The sequence below is a fragment of the Mus caroli genome, chromosome 12, assembly GCF_900094665.2.
Source record: "Mus caroli chromosome 12, CAROLI_EIJ_v1.1, whole genome shotgun sequence".
NCBI lineage: Eukaryota > Metazoa > Chordata > Mammalia > Rodentia > Muridae > Mus > Mus caroli.
The window spans coordinates 86,564,540-86,587,279 of record NC_034581.1 but is presented as its reverse complement, the minus strand read 5'-3'; the positions used below and the strand labels follow the sequence as shown (position 1 = coordinate 86,587,279).

At 41.2% G+C, this 22,740-nt stretch overlaps 1 protein-coding gene across 2 annotated transcripts in view; it reads right to left on the bottom strand.

Annotated features, from left to right (window-relative positions):
• Tshr (thyroid stimulating hormone receptor) overlaps window positions 1-22,740 on the bottom strand; it is a 111,267-nt gene that overhangs the window by 29,957 nt on the left and 58,570 nt on the right. For both annotated transcript variants that reach the window (XM_021179122.1, XM_021179121.1), the window contains exons 2-7: window positions 16,991-17,062; window positions 12,587-12,661; window positions 8,567-8,641; window positions 6,085-6,159; window positions 3,732-3,809; window positions 689-757 (exon numbers count right to left, since the gene is read on the bottom strand). In XM_021179122.1, coding sequence (XP_021034781.1) covers window positions 689-757; window positions 3,732-3,809; window positions 6,085-6,159; window positions 8,567-8,641; window positions 12,587-12,661; window positions 16,991-17,062 — 444 coding nt within the window. The remainder of the gene's footprint in view (window positions 1-688; window positions 758-3,731; window positions 3,810-6,084; window positions 6,160-8,566; window positions 8,642-12,586; window positions 12,662-16,990; window positions 17,063-22,740) is intronic.

Below are 22,740 nucleotides of genomic sequence, written 5' to 3'. Positions count from 1 at the left end.
TGTAAGAAATGAGCAGTTAAGTTTGGGAGGGAATACCAGATAATTTGGAATTTAAAAATATATAGTTGCTAAAGAAATAAGAAGGGTTGCAATGCAAGAGATGCATAGCTTTAATGGCATCATTCAGGAGGCGGAGGCAGAGGCAAGCAGATCTTTGTAAGTTCAAGGCCAGCCTTGTCTACATAGCTAGTTCCAAGACGGCCAGGGTTACATAGCAAGACATTACTTTGGAAAAAAAAAGAAAAAAGAATTGTAAGACAAATAAAATGTAAGTCTGTTTGGTTTGATCATTTGGGTATCATTTACCTTTAGAAAAGAAAAAAACATGTCAAAACAGATTGCATCACTTTGTGAAAACACCTTTGGGTGTAAAGATACGCTTTCCCTTCATGTACTAGCAGATGAACATTTACACACACAAACACACACACACACACACACACACACCTATAAGATAACTCATGGTGATGATGTACATCTCCATTTTATTGAAGATGAGAGCTTTGGGGTACAGGACTGGGGCCGACATTAAGTATCCACACCAGATGGCCCTTGTCAAGTTCCTTCATCATTATTTTCAAGGCTTGTGATACTTAAAGTAGATCCCAACAGAACTGAGACCCTCTGGATAGTCCTGGGAGTGAGATGTGGGGGATGATGGCAGTTACCATGGTTACCCTAAACTTACACAGCATCCAGCTTTGTTCCATTGAAAGCATGTCCTTGGACTGAAGTAAATCCATTGTTGTACAGTTTCCTAAAATTAAGAGGAGAGAGAGAGAGAGAGAGAGAGAGAGAGAGAGAGAGAGAGAGAGAGAGAGAACAATGACCACGTAGTTCAATGGTAGAGTACTTGCCAAGCATATGTAAGACCCTGGGTCACTGAACTCCCAGAACTAAATAAATAAGTAAATGAAGCAGATTGCCTGTGGCATATGTGTTGCTCATTTTTTTCTGTTTTAATAGTTGAGTTTCATCTCTTTAGTATCAAAAATGTGCATAAAATTTCTCATGTCATTCATATGCATCCCTTAAGAAAACTGTAGAGTATGCCTTGTTTAGAACATAAGATGTTTCCTAGTTTGAAGCTCCAGTCTCCAGTCCTGGGTGCCAATAAGTCAGCTTTTCCTCAATAGCAGACTTAGAAGAACACCGGTTTGCAAAGGATTTTTATAAAGTTATTATTATTATTATTATTGATATGTGTGTGTGTATGCACATGTGAGTGCAGGTATCCAAAGAAGCCAGAAGAGGGCATTAGAGCCCCTGGAGCTGAGTTACAGGCAGTTTTGAGCTGCCTGATGTGGGTACTGGGAGCCAAACTCAGGTCTTCTGCAAGACCAGTAAGCACTGTTAACTGCTGAGCCATCTCTCTAGTGCCTAGGATTTTTTTTCATGAGGGCATATGTACTGGCTAGTTTTATGTCAACTTGACACAGCTGGAGTTATCACAGAGAAAGGACCTTCAGTTGAGGAAATGCCTCCACGAGATCCAACTGTAAGGCATTTCTTAATTAGTGATCAAGGGGGAAAGGCCCCTTGTGGGTGGGACCATCTCTGGGCTGGTAGTCTTGGGTTCTATAAAAGAGCAGGCTGAGCAAGTCAGGGGAAGGAAGCCAGTAAGGAACATCCCTCCATGGCCTCTACATCAGCTCCTGCTTTCTGACCTGCTTGAGTTCCAGTCCTGACTTCCTTTGGTGATGAACAGCAGAATGGAAGTGTAAGCTGAATAAACCCTTTCCTCCCCAACTTGCTTCTTGGTCATGATGTTTGTGCAGGAATAGAAACCCTGACTAAGACAGCATATTAAAGGGAATAGGGCTTCAGGTGACAGTTAAGCTCATGTCAACACTGGAGGCATGACAGCAGTTTTTAGAGATGACCACTTGAGAAGAAATTCATCTGAATGTATAGATTATTTTTTTTTAATTTAAAATGTTATTTTACCTTCTTTCAAAAAAAATTCTACTTATCCTAGAGTTTATCATAAGCCAAAGGCTTAAGGGTTACAGGTAGAATTGAGCCTCATAGAAGAATCTAAGAAGGCAGATAGATAATGCCCTTTTGTGACTTGGGGCGAATGCTACTCAATGCAGGAAACCTTTACAGGGGACATGCATGGCCTTGAACTTAGGGACTGAGCAGGCTGAGAGTCCATTCTTGCTAAAAGAAAAGGTGGCTGAGTTGCAACCACTTGCCCTTGCCCAAGAGCTCCACCTGTGTCTAGAAAACCATATGTGACCTGCTCCACTGGGGAAGAAGAGCGGTGGTTCACATGACCCAAATGGATACCTAAGCAGTGGCTTGGAAAGGAGGTCCCTGGGAAAAACTGAGTGGAGGCTTGGGTCAATTTGGCTGGGAACTAAGTCAATCCAATTTGTATCCAGCAAAGAACTCTAGGCTGTAGTGTGGCCAGAGGTAGAGAATCCCGGTGACCATATAGGTAAACAAAACAAAACCCCTCTAGCCTTGAGTGGGGGTAGTGCTATGGAAACTAGAGAGAAGGGGTCTGCAGAGGTGGCCCTGAATCCACCTTGTGGCTATCACAATGAGAGAAGAGATTTCTGCCAGCTTGAAGAGTTAGCTTATCTTTTATATTCCCATTAGATCTTCCCCATTAGAATATTTTATGACTCTCCCTGATTTCGTATCTACTTAGATTGCTTTCTAGGTTTTGAAACTGAGTCTGGAAGCTGTCATAAAGCCAAGGTTGAGCTTGAACCTCAGAACCTCCTGTCTCTACCTCCCAAGTGCTGAGATTACAGGCCTGTGCTACTATGCCCCATTTATAGGGTAGTGGGGATGGAACCTGCAGCTCCATGCACGCTAGGCAAGTACTATACTTACACAGTACTATACATCCCACACTATCTACTTTTGAACTTCCAAAGAGAGGGTCATGAATTCTATTGCTAATTTCTATTGAACAAGCAGTCATAGGAGCTCTGTCATAGTTTCTGATCTCTGGGTGAAAGTGTGCTTGGGCACTATGCAAAGCCCTTAGTGGTACTACTCTGTATTCAGGGACTCTGTGACAGTCACATTTACTCTGTGGAACTTTTTCCTCTACAGTGGTGGTTCTCAACCTTCCTAATGCTGTGACTCTTTAATACAGTTTTCCTCATTTTGTGGTGACCCCAACCATAAAATTATTTTTTGTTGCTACTTCATAACTGTAGTTTTGCTACTGTTATGAATTGTAATGTAAATATCTGATATGCGGCTCCTATGAAAGGGTCACTTGCGACCCACAGGTTGAGAACCCCTGCTCTGTAGATTTATGATATTTGTATGTAGGATGCTGTGCCACAAAGCCTCCAGACCACATCTGATCCACACTCTGTTTCCATAAAGGGACTCAATGATGATGCAGACTTGCCCAGTGACTTATGTAAGTGTTGGACTGTGTTTTGCACTGTCAGTTGCTATGAGCCAGTGTAACTTGGACAACCAATCTGGCCCTCAGAACAAATGCACCAACCCCTATCATAAGAGAACATGCAGTTCTTATTATCTTATCCTGTTTGGGATCTATTGAATATCACAGTACAAGGCAACACTCAATTCTATGAAACCCTTCCAGATTCAGAGTATACATTAGAAGGTAGCATCCTTCCAAAGTCAGACACATATTTAGCAGATGGGGCGGGGTGGGGGGAGGGGGGAAGAAAACTATGACAATAGCCTCAGATAAAATTCAGGTCCTGGCAAGAGTGAAACTGGATACTCACAGGGTCAAGGTTTCATTGCATAGGCCCTGGAATGCGTTTTCAGGGACTGAAGTCATGTAAGGGTTGTCTGTGATTTCACTGCAAGAGAAAGCGATGGAAACTGTTGAGAAAAGGAACACTCTGGAAATGGGTTCTTGTTGCACACAGATGCCCTTCAAGGAACCAGCCACAACACATCACAGTTTTAGCTGTTTCTTTGACCCGATCCTGAGCGCTGGTGATTCTAATCACATGAGGTGGTGAGAGCTGTTCTAGATGGATACATATTCAGAATAGAGCATCCAATCAAACAAACGAGCTCCACAGTGAGCTGAGGTCTCTGCCTTACTCCTTATCTTGAAGCAGATGGAGCTGAGAGACTTCTGAATCTGTAATACTATGTCCATAGCAACTAGAATTTTCTGTCAATAGAAGGATCAGGGGATCAATGGATCTCATTTCATGAGTATCATTAGAATGTCCTCTATTTACAAAACACTGCCAACCCAGTGCTCCCAGAGGACGACTTATGTTTAACCCGAGCTTATCTGTAGCAAAGAGACATGGTCATGTTTTCCCTCCTAGGGGGAAAAATATTAAGAGTTTGCAGCATGCTAAGTAGTGGTGGTGCCTTTGAGGCAGAGGCAGGTAGATCTCTCAGTTGGAGGCCAGTCTGGTCTATACAGCAAGCTCCAGGACAGCCAGGGCTACACAGAAAGAGTTTGCAGCTGATCATTCTCCATTTTGCTGAGTCTGCAGTGTGAACTCAACCTTTGCAATTCTCCTGTTTCCGTACTTTTTCATTTGTATGATTAGGTAAGACAACTGGTCTGACTGATGCTTTTGGAAAAAAAAGCATCAGAGTCAATCCAAAGCAGGGCTCTTGACTGCTCTGTGTAGCTCAGATCACACACTCATTTGAATTTTCTGGTCTTTTGCTTCACTGTTTGTTGAAAAGGAAACCAATAACTTCCCTCTACACCTCAAGAGGTGGTTGAGTGGGGCAGGAAGAGTTAAAAGCTATCAGAAAATATGAAAAGTGAGCTATCCTTATTATCAGGAGTCCCCTTCCCCATTCAGTCATCCCCCTGGGAAATCATTTGATCATTTTTTTCCCCATTTAGAAATCAAATGACGGTGGCAGAGCCTTGACTCAGTTCTGTGGGTAAAGGTGTTTGCTCTCAGGCCTGACAACACGAGTTTGACTCTGAGAATCTACCCCTGAATGTTGTCTTCTGATAGCCACATAAAGACACATATACACTAAATAAATAGAACATTTCATGTAAAGTGTTAAAGAAAATAGTCTAGGGGCTGAATTCTAAGTCACATAAGAGTGGACGAAGCTTACTGAGTTGTAGAACCTGGGACCACCAGCCCAGGGATGGCCCCACCCACAATGGACTGGGCACTCCCTATCAATCGCTAATTAAGAAAATGCCTTGTAGACCTGACTAAAACCTGATTTTATGGAAGGACTTTAAAAAATTGAGGTTTCTTTCTCTCAGGTGACTTTAGCTTTTGTCAAGTTGACATAAAACTAGCCAGCACAAACCCATTTCAACCTAGGTTCCTATTCCCATTGTCCCACAAGAATGGTTTTTGCCAGAATAACCAGTGACTTACAGTTAATTAACTGTGAGTTCTATAAGAAAGCAAGCTGAGCAAGCCATGAGGAGCAAGCCAGTAAGCAGCACCCCTCCATGGCCTCAGCTCAGCTCCTGCCTCCAGGTCCTTGCTCCTACTGAGCTCCTGTCCTGACTCTTTCTGATGATGAATTGTGAGGTAGAAGTATACACTGAATAAGCTCTTTCCTCCCTAAGTGTCTTTGGTTATGGAGTTTTTATGACAGCAATATTAATCCTAACTAAGACAGGGTTCAAGAAAGAATTAGGGGGAAGCGAATTAGAGAAAGGGAAGAAAGCCAATTCTTTTTTGAGTTTTTCTAACTTCATTTCTGTCATCAAAAGACATCAAAAGGGGAGGGGACTGGAGAGATGTTCAGAGAACTTGCTGCTCTTGAAGAGGACCCAGGTTCAACTCTCTGCACCTACATGGCGGCTCACAATGGTTTCTAACTCTAGTTCTAAGGCATTCTATTCCCTTTCCTGGCCTCCGTGGGCACAAGGCACTGGGAAGGAAGAGATGGTTTATTTGGCTATAGTTCCAAGTTACAGGCCCTCATTTCACTCATCCCTCGCTCCATCCTTCAGCACAATTACCCTGGCCCCTTCCTGCCTCCCCCCAAATCTGCTCTCTCTTGGATGTTTGCTTTTCCTGGCTTCTGCTAGTTCCCATGACTGTACCCCAATTCTTGCCATGTTTCCTATACATAAACAAAATATACCAAATACTGCATGTTGAGTATACTTACAGTATAAAGAATATGTCCGTGGAATAAATTTTGGTCAAGTCAGGGAATATTCTAAGTCCAGTATTGAAAATGCCACTACATTGAAAAAGAAGAAGAAACGAAAGTTTCAGGAAAGAAAATCAACACCTAGGAAGTATACTGCAACGGCTGGAAGGACGGGTTCCAAGGCCTCCACTCAATATCATGACTGTGGCGAGTGCTAACACCAGTACGGAAGGACATTCCTTCAAAGCACAATAGCTTAATCCAATCAATGCTGGTGGTGCCTATGTGCTGCTTAGAATTCTCTGTGGATTATATGAACTCAGCGAGAGTCCTAGAAACAGGACAGGAAGTGACAAGGGAAGGAGGAGGAGGCGGGAGGAAGCAAAAGAGAAAGAGTTTCCTGTTTTAATTGGAAAACGTTGTAGGTGCGTGCTGGGGGATGGGCTGTAAAAGGCCAATGGAGGAAGAATATATGACTACCCAACTCTAAGTCAGCTTTCCTGTTTTAAACTCTACATTGTGCCATGGTGACCTATGACATCGATACAGTACTCCAGAGGCAGAGGCAGGAGGATCTCAATGAGTTTGGGATTAGTCTGGTCTTCTACATGGTGAGTTCTAGGAGAGTTAGAGCTATCAGCTAGGGCCATGTAGAGAGACCCTGTCCCCTCCACATACTCCCGAAATCTGCTTCATATTGCATTATTATTTTGCTAAGAATGCCTTGTTTGCAGTAGTGACCCGTGAGTATACAGCAGTGGCATTTAAAATACATGTCCAGAAAGGAAGGAAAATTAGAAAGAAAACAGCTTCTATTTTCAAAATTCATGCCATCAAGGGAAAAATATGTCAAGCCTCAAAGATGTTCAAAATATAACGTGAACACAAAAGTTTGGATGCTCCTAATGCTGCCAGGATTTAATTCGTATAATATGTTTCTCAGCTACAAGAACAGAGCTAGTGGGAACAGAGCAAGTTTGAAAGGCCTGTCTTGGCGGGGGACAGACTGAGATCCTACCAGCTCTTCTAGTACACCCCCCTGTACCCCGGCTATGTTTCACTGATACATGTCCAAAACCAAATTCAGTCTTGGAGTCCTTCTAAAGAGGAAGCCATTGGATCGAAGAGGCAGCACGAGCCAGAGAACTCACAGTGAATCAATGGGACAATCAGAAGCGACATCCTCTGGGTGTCTATGAGACATGGCAAGAGTTTAGTGCCTGGGGGTTCACGGAAAAAGAGTAGGGGCAAAAGGGCCAGGGAGCTGAGTGGCGGCTGGAAATACACGGCTCATGAGACCTGTATCGTGACCTTGCTACTCTCCTAAAAGCACTAAATGAGTCCCTTTCTTCTTTGATGCCCCTTCTAATTACCTGATTGACCATCTTCCGAGTGGAAAGCAAGTCCCTAAAAGGGTTGACAGCCCTGTCCCACAAGGTACCTTTCAATCACACACGCACACCATTACTTTGGCGTCTCCCACTCCCACCCTTTCAACACTGGGCCGCTACAGTTTTCCCTAATGAGCCATGTGGTTCCACATTTCTGTCTTTATTGTGGTACCCTGTCCCTCTGCCTGTCCCTCTACTATTGTCCCTGTCCTTCCTGAATAACATGTATCCATCCTTAAAGATTTGCCTCATAGAATATATGTGGGATATACCTTTATTTTAAAAGCCGGAATAGAAGTGGTAATCGTGATCATTTCTAGGCACAGGGATTAAGGTTGCTTTTTATCTTCATTATACTGTTTTTTTTTTTCTTCTAATTTTTAAAATTGCATTTGTGCAGGAGAGAAGGTTCTTGCAGCTGGTGTCCAGAGGACCTTGGGTCAGATATGCACAGCCATCTGAGGAATTTTTTCTGTAGTACCAACTGTGTGTTAGGATGGAACAGAACCAAAATGTCCTCTGCTCTGATGGAGTTGATGGCTCATAAGTCATCACTAAAGCCATGCGGAAGTGTGCCCCTTCTCCTTCGAGGCTTTGCTTTCTGAGATTTCTAATACTCTTTTGTCAACAATTAAAAATAAAAATAAAAAATATAAATATAAACAAACATAAATAAAGATAAACATAAATAATATAAATACAAATAAATATAAATAATGTAAAAATATATATTATTTACAAACAAAATTGACCAATTGGTTCTCAGGATTTTGTTTGTCCTTACTTAAAGACTACATATATATTTTACTGTTTTCTTCCTCATGTCTTTTGGAGAAGGTCTCTGGTCCCAGAACTATGTGCTGATGCTTGGAATAGGCTTTAAGCATCTGAGCCTTTTCATATGGTGCTTTGCCCAATGAGGAAGGATGAGAAGTCACAAGAAGTGACCTGATTGTGCCATACACGATTCAAAGGATGACAAAAGACAATATCATCTTAGGGATATTCTGGATAGACACCAGCAACACAAATCTAAAGTACACACACAGACACACACACACACACACACACACACACCCCATAATAAAGAAGGAGTCAGTACTTACAGAAACTTGAGCAAGGGGAGCTCTGTCAAGGCATCAGGGTCTATATAGGTTAAGCTTCTGGTGTTCCGGATTTCTCTGTAAGAGTTACAAGAGCTCATCAAAATGCATCCCTTCCTGTTTTCACTAAAGAGAAATCATGATTAACAAAAGTACACAAAAAGACTCTGGTGTATTTATGTGGTAGGACAGGGACTTCATGTCGCTAACTACAGATCCCCAGCTCCTCCCAGACATGGTTGCCTCTCTTGCAGACAGGGGCTGGCTCTCAGTCCATTTGAATTTATGGACTCCCTTCCTCTGATCTGAAATCTCAACATTTTGTTTGCTCTTTTTGTTCCTTTCTTCTCTTCCCCTCTTTCTTTTTAGATTTTGGTAGAAAGAAAAACCCTCCAGTGGTTTGGCAAGCAGCTGGGGCCAGAGGGCAGGCATGTGTATGTTAACAGGAGCCAGCAGTGTTGCTATGACAAACGAGCACTGGAATGAGAGGTTAGTGAATCCTGATAGATGACAGCATTGCAAAAAGGGCCAAGAGTCTGTTAATTACAATTGCAGGTACAAGGGACAGAGTAAGCCTAAATGGCTCACTTGGGTTTATTTCATGATGCCAGTAACTGAAGGCTTTAGTATATGTGTTGTGATATCACATGAGTTTATAACTTATATTATTAGGTTCATGTATTCACTAATCAAAATATGCAGTTAACATTAGTCACATGTAGTTTATTTGTGACAACAGTGAGCCATGGGCTGGCACTAGTTAAGTTAAAAGTATTTAGCATGCATAGATTGGCTAGAACACATTCACAGCACTTCCTATACTTATGTGCAAAGTCATTAAGCACCCACTGAGGTCTGTAGTCTTTCTGTAGATAGCCTCTGAGTCTTGGCCACATGCTACTAATTGGAAAGCTTAAAATCTGATCTTTGGAATTTTAAAGAGTCTTTATTCAAGGATAATTTGCATTCCACAAAATTCACACATTGTAGGCACATGGTTCATTAATTTTTAGTAAAACTACTGAATTGAACATCATAACAACCCAGTTTTAGAACACACATTATTGTCTTTAACAACAGTAGCATTTGGACATTTGTGGTTTATATCAACTTTCTCCTTTCAGTCAAACCTTCCTTCCCCTTCCCTTCCCCCTTTTTTCCCTTTCCCCTTTCCCCTTCCCCTTTTTCCCTTTCCCCTTTCCCCTTCCCTTTCCCTTTTCCCTTTACCCTTCCCTTTCCCTTTCCCTTTTCCCTTCCCTTTCCCCTTCTCTTTTCCCTTTCCCTCCCCTCTCTTCCCTTCCCCTTCCCCCTCTGCTCTCTCCTCCTCCCCTCCCCTCCTCTCTAAACAACACAAGGAACAAAGAAAGTGCTTGCTAAGGCCCTTTGTCAAACACACATCTCAAGTACTTCACTATGGGAGAGCAGCAGAGGAGAGGAGCCCCAAGGTGGGCATGAAATGGGAGTTGAAGGCTCAGAGCCTGTGTTACTCAACAGCTTCCTAGCCTTCGATTTCCTTCCTTGTTATCCTTTGTTCTCACCTGAGTTATTCAGTCCCATAGACCAACTCTCAACCCTTCCAGACTGCACTTAAATAGGCCTCTTGCAAGCAATAATCAAGTAGACTTTTAAAGATTGTTCAGTATGGAAATCTTTGTATTTTAATTAGAATTGCATCGGTTCTGTTATTATCATTTTACGTGTAATGCAATGATTATTTGGGATTGAATTTACTATTTGGTCAGGCAATTATTTCTTTTCATTTCCTGCCTTATTAAACCTTCTTTAGTTAATACTTTCATCCCTTTCAACTATTAGCTTGTTAGTTATTCATTCTTCTACAACTATTTGAATTACTTTCCCATGGATTATAACTCGATTCATGACTTATAAAAAAGTCTGATATTAAGTTTTAACATTGTGCTGGCTAGTTTTTGTTAACTTGACACAAATCTAGCCATATTTGGGAAGAAGGAATCTCAGTTGAGGAATTGTCTCTATCAGGCTTGCCTGTGGGCATCTCTGGGGGCTTCTTCTTAACTGGAGGTTAAGCTCAGGCCCTGTGAAGAGTGCCTTCTTCCCTAGGCAGGTGGGCGTGGGCTATGTAAGAAAGCCATGGCGAGTGAGCTAATAAGCAGCGTTCCCCTGTGGTTTCTGTTTTTGCCTCTAGGTTCCTGCCTGGGCCTTCCTCAGGGATGGACTGTGACCCATAAGCCAAATAAGTGCTATTCTCCCCTGAGTTGATTTTGGTTAGTTGTTATGATTAATTATTACAGCAACAGAGAAGCAACCAAGACAGCCACTGAGATAATCTGGAGACTCTAGAACCTTTTAATACTACATTATTCACAACCTCTCTATCCTCTCTTTGATATCATGTATTTTAATTCTATGTATAGAGGCATTCCTTGTTTTGCATTGTGCTTTTATGGATGCAGATCAGGTATTTTGATCTCGTTAAATAACCAGCTTTATGAAGTGTTTCAAATGCAGTTATCATAGAACGTTAGCTGAACAACGAGTGAAATGCAAGCTTTACTGCTACGTGTGTTGCATACATATCATTGGATAGATAACAGATGGGAATCATATAGTAGGTGATCAATTACATCACCATTTCAGTCACTGGTAACTGTCACAATTGTTTACTCACAAACAATAAAGAATACGATGTTGCTCATGAGCTTCTGAGTAATGGATTGGTATGACATGAGTTAACCGAAACAGTGAATTGATGGACAAAGATGAAGGTGCAGGGCTTAGTTGTCTTGGTGGTGTGTGGTTGTAATCCCAGCACAGAAAGCACATGTTCAAGGCCAGCCTGTAGTGCAGAGTAAATTCTTGACCAACTTGGATTACACAGTGAGACCCTATTTCAACCTCCCTTTCTACCTCAAAACAAGGCATGTCTTATGTCTGTAATCTCAACATTAAAGAGAATGAGGCAGGAGAATTGCTGTGAGCTAGTTTGAGGTATAGGATGAGACTTGGTCTCAGAATCCTAAACCAAACCAAACCAAACCAAACCAAACCAAACCAAACCAAACCAAACCAAACCAAACTAAACCAAACCAAACCAAACTAAATCAGAACAATCATCAAAAACCTCCCAACCTGCCCCAGTCTCCTCAAGAACATAAGAAATTCTTGCAGATTGTTTATTGCATCATAAGAAAGAGGGTTGAACACCAGCATCCAGGCCTAGAATTTGCCAAGACACTGGAAAGATGCTTTCCAATAACTCATACAACAAAGGCAAAAATGGGTGATTGCAGTTTGAACTTCTTAGTATGGCTTTATAAACCTAAAATAGACGGTAATTCTAAATATTTTGATGCTTAAAATCATGCATTCAATCAATATTAGATTTAGTATCTAGTCTTTCTTTATATGTTTAGAACAGTGAAAGAAAATGTAATATTTTGACAATGATTTTAAATGTCACAAAGCATTCAAACTTTTCTTATTGATAGTTGAATAGTGGTTTTTGTTTGTTTGTTTGCTTTATTTTGTTTTGTTTTTACCCAGATTCAGTCTGTATGTTTTTAAGATGCCAGGCTATTGTGCAGGACCTGGGTTGCCTGTACTTTAAATCCTACAGTTTTTGTTTTATATAGCCCAAATTTTTTTATATTCACCTTCACGTTTACCTCCTCTGCTGCCGTTCATTTTCTTCTGTACAGAATGTATGGCCAAATTGGGGTGGGGGCAATCTTTTTGTTTCCAAACATTCCTTTTAATAGTTCTTTTACTTTGAGTCTAACCCTGACAAATCCTTAAAAAATGTCTTTATGGGTCTGGTGTGATGGCTCAGCCTCTGAGGGCACTTGCTACCAAATCTGTTGACCCGAGTTCAGTCCCCAAGCCCACGGGGTGAAAAGAAAGAACAGACTTCCACACGTTGTCTTCTGACCTACACATACATATTGTGGCACATTCCACACCACAGAAAAATAATGTAATGTAAAAAATATTTTAAATGGAGGCTGTCATTTGGGTCTATTTTGTACTTTTTCTTATACTTACATGTGAGTCATTTTACTCAAATTGTAGAAAGAATGTGGTTCCAGCCGCTGCAGAGTCGCATCTATAGATAAATAGCTGAACATTATAAAAAATAAGATAAAGTAGAAAGTTAGCAATGAACTCCCAACGCTCCCTTTTATTTCACCATATTGGTTTATGATAATGCCATGATGTAATGTGCTTTAAGCATCTCCCCCTCCCAGCCCCCCACCCATTTCCCATCATTCCTCTCTGTTCACCTCAACAGCATTACTTCTCTTCTCAGGCAATCTGTGTTCATGTGACTTGACTTTATAGATCTATAAAGTCTAGAACTCACATGTGAGAGAATACTTATAGTATATGTCTGAGATTGCCTTAAGTCAGTCAGTACAATGATCTGCAGTTGCGTTAACATTACATTTTTTTATGGCTAAAATAAAATTCCATTGTGTCTATAAACCATATTTTCTTATCCATTCCTGTTGATGGACACCTAGATTGGCTTCATAATTTCAGTGGTGTGCAAAGTGCTACAGTTAGCATTGTTGTGTAAGTATCTGGGATAAAAGCATACTACTTCTTATGTACATGCATGTATATGTTCATGTGTATGCAGGTGAGTGTGTGTGTGTAGTATGTGTAGGCTAGAGGAAACCTTGACTGTCATAACTCAGATGCCATTCACATTGATTTTACAGACAAAGTCTATCATTAGCCTGGGATAACTAAGTAGACTAGGCTGCCTGGCCAGCTATCTCCAAATATCCATCTATTTCCATTTCCAGAGTTCTGGGATTTATATGTGTGCCACCACTCATGGCTTTAAAACAGACTACTTTTTGTATAGCTTCTTTATTGGAGCCTTTTCAAATAATAGGCCATACACAAACCACCTAACTATATAATTTTTTAGGATCCCAGTATGCCTAAAATTCCCCAATACTTTGTTTTATTCCTCTACAGCTTCCTGAAAAGGTTAAAATTCCCATAGTACAACTTCAAAGCACCATGAGTGTTCCTTTTATGGATAATCACAGTGCACCTTTCTAACAATTTGGTTTGCATTTGATTTACACCATGTCATTAGACCGTAAGTCGTCTGTTGTGGAGTGTTGTTTCTGCTTTGGACCATTGAATTATGCATGGCTTGTACAGTTCTTTGCATTAAGCCGACTCAGGAAATCCATGCTCAGTGAATACATAAATGAATAGATGAATAGATGTATTACTCAAAATAGCAAAACCAGAATGCATCAGAAAAGAACATTAGCATGAATAAGAAGCATTTTTAAAAGAGGGCAGAAGCATGGGAATAAGATGTAATTTCCAAAATGTTGAAGAGAAAAATCACATTTCTGTAGCAGGGCATTCCAGAGGGTGTTGGCTGTCGTGATGATGAAATATTCTGAAACTATCTGTTACATTCTGAGACACTGGGCCTGTTGCAGGACTTCACAGACAAAGTCACTTAAGACTGCTTAGCCTTCTGTGCACTCAGCCTGTTTGTTTTAGCTGCTTTTAAGAGGACAATGTAACAGCCAACCTCACTTGCCTTGGAATTCCCATGTAATTAGCTTTCACAACCTAAGCTAATGCTTAGCTGCAACCTTCAATTATGTAGTCTTCCCTGCCCCTGTCCCTTAACAACACATGCGTATCATTTGTGGAGAGCAGCAAATACAGAAGTTAAAAGCTGCTTTCTAAAATCTACCATAAAGGTTGAAAGCGTCTGTTTATGAGTATCGGTTGATAAGCAACGCTTGTTATCTGGGTCTGTTGGGATCTGTTGCAGCCACGGACATAATTTCTGTAAAACTCTGTTAGAGATTTTTGTAAAGTTTCCCTTTCCTTCTCATGTGATGCTTTCTGTGCTTTCAATAAAGACAGGGTGAAGTCTTTTGTGAGGAACAGACACACAATTGAGATACACACACACACACACACACACACACACAGAGGAGAGAAAGCAGGGGGTGGGCACAGGGACAGGGGAGCAGGAATAGGGAAAGGGGCAGGTGGGATGGGGGGAAGGGGACATGGAGACTGGCACAGGGACAAGACAGGGGACAGAGGGCAGGGTAGACAGGGGTGGGGCAGTGGGGGCCAGGAACAGGGAACAGGAGGGACAGGAGGGACAGAGGCAGGAACAGGGACAGAGAGAGATTCACCAGATAATGCAGACAGTGCTCAGGGAGACACAGGTCACCAATTAAGACTCATACAACAGACAGAGGACAGAAACCACAAGAGAACAAAGTAGACACTTCAAATTTGGGGTCTTCGTTACTGGGCTTCAAGGGGACATGCTTTTGTTTCTTTCTTTCATGCGACACAATGCATTATTGGTAACTCAGAGTTAATCACTAGTACATTTAAACCATGCAGACCCAGTTCTCTCATAAGACCCGAATTCTTGATTTTTGAATGAAACAGAAAAGTCAGGATTTGTCTTGAAATCATTAAGCAAAATATCACGCAAATAAAAGTTTTAAGTACTGAAAGGGGGAAGAAGAGAGATGCCTCTTTCCAGGAGCAGTTGTGAATCTGTATGTAAACGACCTTGTTTCGGATGGTTTTATCGGAGTCTTTCTTATAATGAGAACAATGCACACAGATTCAATGACCCTCCTCCTGAGAGGCACGGCTATGCCATCTGGGAAAATACGTGATTTATAAAGCCCTAACAGAGCCCTGAACATGGAATTGAACAACCTGGACAGACACATGTTCAAGACCCATCCTAGGATCACTGATTCACGGTTATGAGGGCCAGGTACTTATATTTTTCAAAAGCTTCCCTGGTGATTATATCTGAATGATATTCTTCATAAGAGGAGCCATAATTGTTAGACTCTGGGTATCCTTTTTGGCAGGAGTGTGTATGACTATTCTTGTGCCCCTGTGCTGTCTGTTTGGAAGTATTTATTTTATAAACAAACAGCCTTTGATTTCTCAGGTTTCCCAGCCATGTGTCCTTTGTGACTAAGCAACAATATGTAAATTGTTTTGACCCAAACACAATCTCAGAACACATTTTTATAGGATCAGCTTATTATTTGAGGACCTTACAGAATTTGTCATGGATGAAAGTGGAGCAAGAGTCATGCCAAAGGCTGACAACTTACTTCCCTATGTTCCTCTCACAGCCTTTGTCCCACGCTCCCTACTGAATCTCAGAGATGACGTTCATTCATTCTGCCCACCTCACTGAACAGAAGTTCTGGTTTCAGTAGCCTCCAGGCTTGTTATAACTTAAATTATGCCTCCACCAAGAATAACACATGTGCATCATTTGCTGAAAGTATCAAGTACAGAAGTAGAAAGCAACTTCCTAAAACCTACTATGAAAGTTAGAGGCATCCATTTATGCATATTGGCTGATAAACAATTATTTTTGTAGAACTGTTTGTTGTCTGGGTCTGCTGGGATTAGCTGGCGTTGGTTGGTGATTCGATCCTTGCCAAACTCTGGTAAGGATTTCTGTAAAGTATCCCATGTTCCTTGTGTGATGACTTCTAAGCTGTCCAATAAATGCAGAGCAAAGCAAAGCTCTTTGTGGGAGGAGAGATACATACGGCCACAGACAGATACACACAGCCACACAACAGAGCACACACACACACACAAACACACACAAGGGGGAGGGGAGCGACAGAGACAGACAGGCAGACAGACAAACAGACTCACAAGATAGCCTCTAAGCAGTCACAGATGCAGATTCAAACAACAGACAGACAGACAGACAGACAGACAGGCTGGAAGACAGGGAGCATGAACTAGAGAATTGGTGTCTGGACTTGCTCTTGGTGAAATGATTCTAAGGAGGACGCATTTTCATTTCTTTCCTTAATGGGACACCAATACCTCGTTGGTGACTCAGAGCCAATCACTAATCTATACAAACCCATGCACAGGCAGTGGCTGCTATAGAATAATGGGCAAATGCCTCTTTTCATCTGTCTGCATACTGCATTTTTATTTTTAAGGCTTAGAATTGTCTTTAACTCGTTTTTAAGTGAGAGGAATCTGAAATGGTTTGGCTTCGTTTGTGACAAAATGTCAGTGTTTGCACTGTATTACTGGTGAAAGTGAAACCCATCAATCTAGACTGGCTGGGTAAGGAAGAGATGCATACCTATGTGTGGATTCTCAGCACATCCTACAATATGCTAAAATACACATGCTTGACATGACCTCACAGATTTAAACTTGCATTAGATTCAAAGGGTCCTATAAGGGTCAGAAAATCAAGATGTAACTAATAAGGTACGTACTATAAAAATAAAATTTCCAAATACATAAAAATGCAGATGTCATCGACTTAGGCAAGGACACTACCGATTGCTTTTTCTTGACAGAACACATTGCTGTAGAAGTGCGTTTTAACTGCAAAGTTCTCTGAATGTTCAAACAATTACTTACATCCTGGATATATTGGGCAGACTCGAAAATGCAAGACTGGGTATGGTCTTCAGATGAGTCTCGATGAACTTCCTAAGGAAACGACAGCCTCACAGTTAGAGTTCCCATCATCGGCCTTTTAAGATTACTCACCTTAATCTCAAAGAATACCTTCTCAGCAGCATAGTGACCTTTCACAACACAAACAATCAATGACGCTGTCATGATTTCTCTTCCCGTGACATAAGAACTGGGCATGTGACTCAGATGTAGAAAACGAATCCTCGTACCTCATCTCTGGACTGGCAGTAGAATGACATACTTTGTCCAACGTGACACTTCACTTGCTCACTGAGAAGGCACAGGGTGTGTCCCTATAGTATGTTCATGAGAAGGCCAGGTCTATGGCAGTATGGTGGTAACTGATAGAATGCTTTCTCAGAACCATAAGCCATCTTTGTTGGACATGAAAATTGAAGGTATGGCATCCCCCAACTTTCCTGTCTGGGACTCCTCATAAATGAAAAAGCATCTTCAAGTATCCCAGTAGGATTCTTCATCTAGGCATTCCATTTTTTAACTTCCTCTCTTTGTATACTGATAACTTGACCATAATCCTGCATAGAAAAGTTATGCCCAGGGTTGCAACCTACTTTGCAAAAGACAATGATATGTCCAGTTAATTGTTTTCCTCTGTGTCTGGTTTTGCCCCTTGAATATTGGAAATCACACAACAGTTACTACCTTACCTACAAAGAATAGATTAATATAGATTACTAGGTTGTTTCTCTACAATCTTTATTTCTTCTTTTTTCTTCTCCTCTTCCTCTCCCTCCTCCTTCTCCTTTTTATTTAGGCTTTCATTGAACTGTTTCTTTTGGCAGTACTTGAAAAAAATATTGGTAACTTGCTTAGTCAAAACACCCACAGGCCAAGCTTGTAAAAGGATTAAAAAGTTTTGTTAAATGTAGAGGGTAGGTCAGTGAAAGAGGTAGATTTTTAACCCCTTCTCAACCTCTGAGTATTTGACCATGAAGTCCAATGTTGTCTTAAGACTAGGAGATTTATTGTTTGAGTGGCTACCTTAATTTAGCTGTGTGGTATTTTTATTTGTGTGTGCCTTACAACAATGTGATCTTTATTATTAAAGAAAAAAAGAAAAGAAAAAAAAATCAGATCCCATAAATTCATTTCACTTGGAGTTACATCCCCTTAACTGGGCTGATTAAAAGCTTATTGCTGCAGATCCAGGATTCTGGAGTTAAAAACGATAGGAGAACAACTCGTTCTATTAAAATCCCGGTGTAAAAATGAGGCCACGCTGAAAGAAAACAAGGGATAATACGTGCACCTGTTGGGTATTATGAAAAGAGATTGAGTTTCGTGACTCCAAAGGTGGTCTTACAGAGCTGTCCTGGGGCAAACATTTTGAGAGTATACTTTTTTTTTTTTTTATATAAGATTGCACATTGCTTGCAGGTAATAGGAACCTAAACTGCATCTTTCACTGACTATAAATTAGGGCACTTGGCATTATTCAAAGGAGAGAAACAGGTCAGGTTTGGAGGGGTACACTTATGATTCTGATACTCAGGAAGTTGGGGCAGGACAGTTGTGAGTTTCAGCCCAGCCCGGGGTACATAGAGATTTGTCTCAAAATAATAATAATAATAATAATAATAATAATAATAATAATAATAATTAATAATACAAAATAAGATTTTTTTTTTGGTTTTTTCGAGACAGGGTTTCTCTGTATAGCCCTGGCTGTCCTGGAACTCACTTTGTAGACCAGGCTGGCCTCGAACTCAGAAATCCACCTGCCACTGCCTCCCAAGTGCTGGGATTAAAGGTGTGCACCACCACGCCCGGCCCAAGATTTTTTTAAAAAGTAAATAATATGTATCAAATTAAATAGGAAGTTAGAATAAAATTGAAATGGTTTCTAGCAGATGAGGAGCAGAAATAGCATATACATAAAATTTAATATATTTTTCAATTAAAACTCAAATAGTGTTTATACACTTTCCTGGAGGGAGAGAGGGAGAGAGAATATTATATGTATGTGACTATGAGTTTATGTACACCATGTGTATGCAGGAGCCTGTAGAAGCCTGAACAATGTATTGGATCCTCTGGAACTAGAGTTACAGAGGGTTGTGAGCTGCCATGTGGGTGTTGGGCACTGGACCTGGGTCCTTTGCAAGAGCAGCCAGTGCTCTTAACTGCTGATCCATCTCTCCAGACCCATAATTCCTTTTCTTAAAGTCTTTCTTTTCTCAAACACAAAAGCTTATGTGCGTCTTGAATCTGAACAAGTTATTCTTTCTTTGTGTGTCTGTCTGTTCGCCTCTAATCTGTTTTTGTCTGTCTGTCTTTTTTACTCACACCCATCATGTATACACAGACTAATACAAGTTATAGACTTAAGAGCAGCTGTCTTAGTAACCATAAAGTATGTCCAATAAATTTTCTAGGAGAAGGAGGGGGTGCCCTATCTTAGCATATGATGAAAATAAATAACCTACTTGTTGGGTAAATTTAATGTGGTGATGATCAGAACACAGACTGATTTTGCTAACAAGCGAAGCATCAGAATGAGAAATGATCACAGACATTGGAATTCAATCACAATCTAACTTACAAGTTTTTTGCTGTGTACATTTATAGTCTCGTGTAGACGAAATACAAAAGTCCTTCTGCAGCTCACGGTTGGATTCATTTACTTTTACTCTTAGTGTAAATAATGGTCTTGGTTACTCTAAAATCCACCCCCTGTTTGCATACCCTCTGCTCTCTTGTCTAATTTGAAAACTGCTTGGTCTGTTGAACTCCAATAAATACATTGCGAGGAGTGCTTCCTAATGAGCAGGCAGGCATCTGTATCTCTTGAAACAACGAAGATACAATGTCTACATCCAGATCTCATATTATGATTTTTCTCTTAATGAGATAGGCCCGGAGACAAAGCTGTGCCCTGTTCTAAGTGACTGTCCTGTACTAAGTTGTCCCATACTTTGAGACAGTTGCTTTGGGCTGTGCCTTGCTCTGGCCCCACTTTGCAAATGCAGAGGTAAGGTGACTGTGCATCCGGATTGGGCCAAAACCAAAACCAAACCAAACCAAACCAAAAAACCCCACAGAAAACAAAACAATAACAACAACAACACTAGTCGCCTCCAGAATGAGTCATGAGGCATAGGCTGCTAACTTATTTACACAAGCCAAACAAACAAACAAACAAACAAACCAAAAAACACCCCTTTTACACTGGCAACACATATCAGAAAAGCCAGGTCCATGAACTTACTGAACACACCAGATATAATCTCTCACTTATGACTATAAAATAAGTTGCCCTAAGACTGAGTCAGAGGGGACACTAACTTGTCAACTAGTTCCTTGTGAGCCTTATCCAGGACAGTGGCCACAATAATGGATTGCTGCCTCCATCTCCTGGTTCCAGCTTGAGGGCAGTTTGTTCTGCCCTCACATAACGTCTTATTCCAGTCCAAGGGTTGAAAATAACCAGAGTCATCGATGTCTTCACAAAACAAATTACCCTCATAAAGTAGGGTAGTTATCAACCACAGTGACGCTCACTCCAGAGCAGGACTAACCACCTTCTGGGAACCTGACTGAGTCCCTCTAAGGCTAAGGAGTTCTTCATCCCATCCTGAAGAACCAGTGTCTTCATGAGGCTCATGTTAGTGTCTCAAAGATGGGGTTGGGGTTTGCTGAACCCCTTTATAGGTTCCCTTTTCCAATGTAGCCACATCAACTAAATCTTTTTTCTCTATTACTATTCTCGAGTACTTGCTGTGCTGGGGAGAGTTGGCTGAGCCTACCTTATTGGAACTCCCAGAGGCAAGGCGCTTGATGCACTGACCCAGTAACACTTGGAGTTTGAACTTTGGTCACAGCCCCTTGGTCCCAAATATTTGAAGTGACCAGAACTACAAATATGTTGTACCTCGAGGCTCAAAATATATATCAAGAACTTTTAAATCTCTTGTCTTACATTCAGTTTATCTTCCTTGCCTTCTTGGGAGCACTAATTCAGGGCCGTCTAAACCCATGAGTCCTGAGTTAAAAATTCCTAATGGCCACAAAAGCCTTTTTACCTTTGTGTTTCTGAGTTTAAACTGATAGGTGGTGGTGGGATGGAAATGGGGGGGGGGCAAAGTTTGTACTTCTCAAATATTTGCATCTTGTACATAAAATGCAGACACAGAAATAAATGGAAAATGACATGGATTGATCTGTAAATTTTGCAGAATAGGCTACAGTTTAAAATGGTCCTTTTGATTTTGTGCCAGCTTTAGGGGAAGGAAACCTGGCTTTGCTAGTAGAGGTAGCTGACTTGTCTCTATGTTCCAAATAGGAAAGGTCTGTGCAGTTAGATTAATCTTGCACCTAGGCTTGCTTCACGGAGATGTCCTTATCATATAGTAAAAGCAGTATTTTAATGTCTTATTTCTTATGGAAGATAGGCGTTTAGAAGTAAGTTTGGGGACACACACACACACGAGATTACCTTCCCAATTGAAGTGTCTCCATGAGGCAAAACTACCTTTTTTGATCAAGAGGGTATAACTGCCACAAAAGAGCAAGCACACAGGGTTGCTTTGGATTTTATTTCTAATGAAGGTGGTGACTGTGTCTTTTCCGCATTTGGCTGGAACCTGACCTCACATTCTTTTGAGATTGGTCAGTTTTAAAAGAATTAGTGCAAAGAAAATGAAGGGGAAAGGGGCTAATCGCTTTAATCCTAGAACAGAGCAGAGCCTGTGTAAACAAAGGTCTTTGCAGGGGTGAGGAGGTGAAGGGGGGAGCGTGAAACATCTGCATAAAAGTCTTATACATTGGGGGAGAGAAAAACAAAAGGATTTGAATTCCTTGTTATGATGGTTTGAATGATAAGGGGCCCCATGTGCCACGTGTTTGAATGATTGGTTCCCAGGTTGGTGTCATTGTTTCTGATGGATCAGGAAGTGTGGCCATACTGGAGGAGGTGTGTCACAGGGGACAGACTTTGAGGCTCTCTCTCTCTCTCTCTCTCTCTCTCTCTCTCTCTCTCTCTTTCTCTCGCTCTGCCTAGTGGTTGGGTCTCACGGTGTAAGTTCTCAGCCACTGCTCCACCTCCATGTCCGCATGCCTGTTGCCAAGCTCCTGGCCACGGATTCTAACCCTCTGAAACTTTAAGCCCCAGATAAAGTTTTCTTTTATAGATGACTTTGGACATGGTACCTTATCACAGCAGTGGAATAGTAACGGAGACATTTGTGCCTTGTGTTTTAAATACAAGTTTTGTAGTATTTGATAGAAAAGAACTCATACTTAATGTTTGCTACACAGAGAAGCCATGAAGTTGTGTTCTTTTTGAAGGGGCAGAAGTTCTCATCTATAAAATAAATTGGCAGGAGAAAGTCTAACAAGGGGAAAGCATACAGATTCACTAACCTGCAAATATTAGGAAGCCATAGATGAAGGGTTGGAGGGATAAGGTCAGATGTTATGGGAAGGTGAGGGAAGGTGTCTCCTCACATAGGTAACGTTTCAAGTTAGCAGCTTACAGAGTAGCTGGTAGTAGGTAATGATCTGTATTTGGACCAGATGTGATCTCCAATCTTGTGAGATGCTGGGCAGTTGAGGGGCCTCAAGAGCAAGTCTTTGCTTGAATCTACTGTTGTTCCACTAATGTACGTAGAGGCAAATTTCTTTTACAAGTGAACAGCCCTCTCTCTCTCTCTCTCTCTCTCTCTCTCTCT